The sequence below is a fragment of the Lottia gigantea genome (assembly GCF_000327385.1).
Source record: "Lottia gigantea unplaced genomic scaffold LOTGIsca_1, whole genome shotgun sequence".
Lineage (NCBI taxonomy): Eukaryota > Metazoa > Mollusca > Gastropoda > Lottiidae > Lottia > Lottia gigantea.
In genome coordinates this window covers 2,407,999-2,414,891 of record NW_008706746.1, presented here as the reverse complement: position 1 = coordinate 2,414,891, position 6,893 = coordinate 2,407,999, and the positions used below count along the sequence as shown (strand labels likewise).

Genomic DNA, 6,893 nt, shown 5'->3' with positions numbered 1-6,893 from the left:
TTGATGGAAGGTGGACCAGTTTACAGACAAATCTGGTCTATGTCGCCTTCTGGCTTCTATTAAAAAGAATTTCAAAATATTTGTCCTCCCTTGGTACACCTGATCGTATTACCCATATTCACATGCTTTTTTATCAGCCCCCCAAAACTTATCTGATCTTATTCCTACCTTTTCATCCTTAGCGCAGTTAATTCTAGCCTCTGTTAGTCCACCAGCAGTACCAGTTTTATTAGTTAAATCTATTACTTTCTTTTTCTGTTTTACACCAATATGCTGCATCAATAATCCTTTAATTAACAAGTCAAGATAAAAAATTTAGAGGACAAGTTAATTCAAATGGAATTAACAAATAAATAGGCAAATGAAGGAAAACAAAACAACCATACTTTACAAGGATAACAACAAAGTTTCACCAATCCTTTATATCAACTGATCATTTGCAATGTTTTTCCAAAAATAAGCAAAGTCATTTACATATGGATCAACTTGAATATTTAGAAAAAAGTCATAGGCCATATTGCAAGGTGAATAATTCTTCAGGTGTACAGATTTTTGAGAATCTCATTCTCAACCTAAAATAATACTGCAATGTCTTGTAAGGTCAACAGCAGGCGTAAACACACACCCTTATCAGTAAATAAATCAGACCTAGTCTCTAGCCTATACTGAAAACAACTCACCCTAATATGTAAATGTCACTTTTTCTCTTAATTTTCTAGAAAAATCCTTTCTAGATAATACAATGGAATTAACCTTTAACCCTCAAACCCCTGAATAAAATTCAACTCTTAAACCTTTCTTTCAAATATTTGAATTTAACACAAAGGAAATTGTTAATCAACTCATTTATTCCTATACAAGGTTGTACAATAAGGTGGGAGTAAAATACTCTTTTCCAAACCTTTCTTAAGGTCATTCCTAAAATAATCACTTTGAGCAGTTTCAATGGAGACACATGTTACCAAACATATATTTTTAAGGTCTTCAAGGTAACATTTGCCAAGTACATCTTAACATTATAAATATTTTATGTCATAGTATATCTGATGATACTTTTGACAAATTGTTTGAGGGACAGGGACTACAACAATGTGTTTTTTCATTTGAACATAATGACATCAGTGAAGAATTATATTCTATTAATAGCAGAGAATTAATCTGCATTAGAAATACAGACTGGTTTTGACATGCTTTTATGCAGACAGGGGCAATAACTCATAATATACTATCATTTAACCGTATAGATATGGACAGGGACTAGCTGGTATATAAGATCATTGAGAACCTAATAAGTAATACTTGTAAAGGATGAGTGTTATATTTTTCATATCTAATCTACAAACCTAACTTATCCTCTGGGTCCACTTTCTTTTTCTTCTTTTTTAGCCTTCTATTTGGACCTTGATGTATCATAGTTAAGGTGGCTGAAAATACCAGAGTTTGTCTCTTTAATCTTGATTCAACATTTCTATAAAGACAAAGAAACACAAAATATAAGACATCTTGACTGGCAATATAATATACATCCATTGGCAGCTTTGATTTTAAATAAAAATATTTGGCAGTAAAATAACAATCATCAACTTTCCATCATACACTTCTTTTTAGGGTGATACTGAAAAATGGCAAGGATCAGGCATGCATTTAAAATAGTTTCATCCATTGGTGATTACACCAAGTTTTATTAGAATTCGTTGAGATTTGTGCCTTCTAGAGTGTTCACAAGCTTAAAATTGAACAAGGGCAATAACTCAAAAAATATTTTTGGATTTATCTGATTTGTAATATGGTTCATTCATGGGTGATTACAAATACTCACACCACATTTCATCAAAATCTGTCAAGAACTGTACAATAAAGAGTGTTTAGGTGCTCAATAAGAACGGGCAATAACTCATAATTAATATTTTTCGATTCTTCTGATTTTCAATAGGGTTCATTCATGGGTGAATACAAACACTCATATTAAGTTTTACAAACTCTGTCAAGAATTGTGCCTTCCAAAGTGTTTACGAGCAATTCAAAACAAAGGGCAATAACTCATACTATATTTTTTTGGATTTTTCTGATTTTCAATAGGGTTCATCCTTGGGTTAATGTAAACACTCAAACCAAATCCGTAAAGAATTGTGTCTTGTAGAATGTTAACAAGCAATTGTGGCATGACCGACAGACAGATGTGGGTATCACCAATATACAACCCCCATTTCATATGAGTGTATAAAATGTCAAAATATCCACTTCCAACAAAAATCTTTTACTTTTTTCCTGCAATAACAAATGATTTGAAGGGCTCTGCTGGCAATGAGACAAAAAGTTTTCTTTTTTATGGGATTCATTTAACACTTTTTCACAAAAAGCAAAGAATATCCGAAAAAACATAGCCAAATAGTCAAATTTTCACAATAATCAATAATCAGACATACAGTCCCAAAGGGAGAACATGCATGCCTTCAAAGATTTGGTATATTTATTACTTACTCTTTCATAAATTCAAATAATTTACTCAATTCCTCAAAATGTCCTTTCTCTACCATTCTATCTGCTTCATCAACAACTAATACTTTTACTGTTGGTATTTTAATCAGATGAGGATCTCCCTGAAAACATTTTCTACATTTAGTCTGCAAAAACTATACTGGATATCTCTCTCTTTCCAAGTCCATACACCAAAGAGTTTTCTACCATCAAGCTAACACTTTTGTCACAAAATCAGATTGGGTCAAAATGAAATGAAGCTTTGCATCTTAATGAGCTGATAAAGATGGGCAATGCAATGCAAGTAATAATGAGAAGACATTTTGAAAGGACAGGACATTAGACTTATTATTAATTTTTTTTTAAACTCTTTAGGTTAATGGTCTTCCAGGTATCTAATTAGTCATACTTCTCAACAAAATACTTTGATAATATTGAAAAATAATATTAAGAGGTGGAAATACAACTTAATAATTGCCATAAATACTGACCTCTTGTAAGAGTTCCCACAATCTACCAGGTGTGGCTATAATAATCTCTGGACAATGACTTAATATTCGTCTTTGTTTCTGTGGAGCCATACCACCAACTACTGTAGCTATCTATAATTTATAGTATAGTGATTAAGTACTTTAAATTAACTAAACAGATACAAGATTCATTCATCATTTATTTGAGTCCAGGTTTAAATTATGAAAATGTATAGCATAAATCACAGTGTAAACCTCAAAAGTTTTGCATTTTAAATGTTTAAAAATATTCTTAATTCTTGATTCTGTAGATTTTTTTCTTGTCCATAAATGAATTGCTTTCAATTCAGAATAGTTACCACTGATCATCCAAATTAATTAGCAGATTTTATCACCATAAACTACCAAAATTGTGAACTACGTAGAATCTTGAATCCACAATAACTATTGTTAGAAAGTTAAAATTAAACTTAAACCCTCCTGAACGTTGGAAATTCTACCAAATAGATTAAGATTAAGAATACGGTACAAATATTAACAATGGAGAATTTTACCTGAACATTAATATATTTAGCTGCTTTTTGTATATGATTTTTAACTTGAATAGCTAGTTCTCTGGTAGGCTCTAATATCAATGCTATTAGAGGCTTATCTGTTTTCACTGTAGTACTCTTTGGATCTAAAACTATATTATGCATAACTCGAACACAACCAAACTCATTTTCCTAAAAATATAACAGGCATAACAATAGTAATTAAATGATGAATTGAGGATATGGTATGAACTTTATTCAAATATATTATTCGGATACAAGTATCATAAATATATTTGCTCGACTAAACAGAAGCATCAACATATTTGGTTGAATGGCCAATCATAAATTTTAGCCTGAAAATACCTGACATTCTTCATCTACTTCTTCTGGAGGACTGTCATATACCTCATCATCTTCTACACCACTATCATTATCATCATCATCATCATCATCATCATCATCAGGGACATCACTCATTTCCATCATCAGTTCATTTAAATCAACACTTTCTACTTCATTATCACTTTTATCATAATTATCACTATTATCATTACTAGTATTCTCATCATTATCTTGTCCTTGAGAATTATCACCATTATCATCAATGTTGTTATTCTTAGAAGAGTTTATGGTTTCTTGGTGTTGTAAGACATGGTGTAGTATTGGTATACTAAATGCTAATGTTTTGCCACTTCCCTAAAAAAAATTCAAATCATACATGCAGTGACAGATTTTTCCAGATTTACTCAGTGGGTAAGAAGGAGTGTGTATAATAAGTGAAGACACAGGAAATGGTTTATTTTTTAATTCAGAAAAGTTTCATTTTCAGAAAAGTTTCATTTTGTGAACTGTATCAAATAGAATTAAAATAGTGTATTGTCCTTCTTTCTCCACCTATATTAGGACTCATTCACTGATCACGTAAAGTTCAAATCTGCTACGACATAATCCGCGCAACATGTGCTTCACATAGAAATGTAAAACTTTACTTGGTTAACTCGCAGTTAAAAGTTCCCACAAATTTTTCATAGCTTTAGAAAGTTCCCAGCATCAAAGTATCAAACTCTTTGATTGCGGTGAATAGCCACCATTTTCTCGTAGTGATAAGGTTTTTTTGGTAAAGGCGTAGAGATATTTTTAGTTCAACCAATGAGAGGCGTCGCAACATGGGCCGTCGTCATGGTTGCGCATAATTAGGTCACAACGTCACAGATCGTAAATAAAACAGTCAATAAGTCGCTTGTTTCAATCTTGTTTTGAGCAGAAAGTTTGGCGATTTTACACGAATTATGGATATGAAATTGCTCTTTTGTGTTGAAATAAACATTAATATGCAATTGCAACTTTATATTTGAAAAAAATCCAGCGTAATTTGCTCATATCCAAGGTTATCTTCAAAGAAGCATAAAGGGAAGGGATAAACGCAGCCTAGCCTAGTATCTGAGATAATCGAATGTCCCATGCCATAATTTTAATAGGCTATGTGAAAATCACTTTACCGTCTTTTATCAAATATGTAATTATAAGAAATCTTTATGATAAATGATAGGCGAAATTTGAAAGAAGGGATTATAAAATTAATAAAAAAGAGACAATTGACTAAAGAGTGGTTGTAGGCTTGTCCTAACTATAATCTAGGCCTACTTCTGTATATGAAAATTACAAAACATTTTTTTTTTTCCAGCATATTCATTAATTAAAAACAAGCAAGTTAAAAATAATTTCATGAAATTAACAACACCATTCTAATACAGGCTAAATTGATATAACAAATGTAACAAAATTTCAACATATTTTTCAAGTTAGGGCCAATAGTATCATTAATAAGCTTAGGCCAATGTTTCATATGATTTATGATTTATATATACCCATATGAATTCTGAAAAACATATATATGGCTATATAGCATGAATGTTACCAGTTTTTGCATGAACAACTGCATCGATTGCAGATAGTAAAAAATGAATGAGCAGAATTTGTTGAAAAAAGAAATTGATATTGCATGTTAAATTTATACATTGTCTTCCTTTCCAAAAATACTAAAAGTGTATTCATGTAATGAAGAAACATCTTAGTACCGATAACGTATGAAAATGATTTCTTTTTATTATAGAAATAAGTAAAATAAATCTGAACTGAATCAGTAAATAGGGTGATTTAATCTCTTCGCAATAAATAAAATGTTGCTTGATAGGAACTTTTTACATAACATATTTTCCCTCCTGGTCAAATTAAACATTCTAAAAAAATAAATAACAACACTATATTTTAGACAATGGTTTTGTATTTTCATCCTAAGGGGTGGTTTAGGGAATAAATAATTAATGAAAAGTATTTATTAATAGAAGAATTGCTATAAATATATCAATATTTAAATGACTTCCAAATTAGTTAGTTTTGAGGTAAATTAAAATAAATAAAAAAGGATCCATTACACAACTATACAATATAGCAACAGTATATCTGAAGTGAATCTACAAAAATGTGAATAAAATAAAGGAGCCTACTGGTCAATTCTCTCCAAATTCACACATTCACTACTGACACCAGCATCCGGACGACACTTATACTACCTAAATGGCTCCATTCTCTATTTTGAAACACTTTCTAATTGTACAATATAAGTCTATATACGTTTCTCATGGTCTTAAGACATTTTCTAACCTAAATGGCCACTTTTCGACTGGAATGCGCCATATTTATTTACATTTATCTGTTTATCACGTGATGTTATACGATAGGTTTGATTTTGTTACAATTTTGTCGGAGCGACTTTTGATTTATAACAAAAACTTTCACTGTGAGAGTAGGGCCTATATAGGATAATGGATAATAAAGGTGAGAAACATCATACAATGGACAATGAGGTAAATTACTCTCAGGACAATTAATGACAAATATTTGGGAAAATCTATTTCACATCATAGTTTTACAGTCTTGATGTTCCAATTTTCATCAAGAAAAGGGAAAAACTCTTACTGTTTCTGCAGCTCCTAGGATATCTAATCTATCTCTAATAGCATGTGGTATGCTCAGGGCTTGAATGGATGTTGGAGCTACCATATTTTCACTTTTTAATGCCCATAACACTGGTGTTGGAACAAACAAATTCTTCCAAGCTTCCATACCTATTTAAAAACATATTCCATGATAACATAATAAATACTGAATTTTTTTTTCACTCTTTCAATGAAACTCCAGAATGAAATTACATTACATAGAATAAATATAAACATAGTATATGAAATAAAATGATGTGTCACTATTTTTTCTTCACCTGATTAACGCCATTTTTTTTTCTGGATAGCGTGCTTTTTTATCAAAAACTGTATATTGTCCAATCCAGCTGAAAAAACAGTATTTTTTAGATACATACCCCATATTTCTCACAATGCTAAACCTATGGTGC

At 30.9% G+C, this 6,893-nt stretch overlaps 1 protein-coding gene across 1 annotated transcript in view; it reads right to left on the bottom strand.

Annotated features, from left to right (window-relative positions):
• The window catches only part of LOTGIDRAFT_52002 (hypothetical protein), a gene marked incomplete at both ends in the record, with an annotated part of 8,224 nt that extends 1,614 nt beyond the window's left edge, over positions 1-6,610 (bottom strand). Inside the window, 7 exons of the mRNA XM_009045505.1 lie at positions 169-287; positions 1,344-1,468; positions 2,482-2,596; positions 2,966-3,080; positions 3,503-3,648; positions 3,853-4,180; positions 6,464-6,610. Of these exons, the coding sequence (XP_009043753.1) occupies positions 169-287; positions 1,344-1,468; positions 2,482-2,596; positions 2,966-3,080; positions 3,503-3,648; positions 3,853-4,180; positions 6,464-6,610 (1,095 nt within the window). The remainder of the gene's footprint in view (positions 1-168; positions 288-1,343; positions 1,469-2,481; positions 2,597-2,965; positions 3,081-3,502; positions 3,649-3,852; positions 4,181-6,463) is intronic.
• Positions 6,611-6,893: the final 283 nt, after the last annotated feature.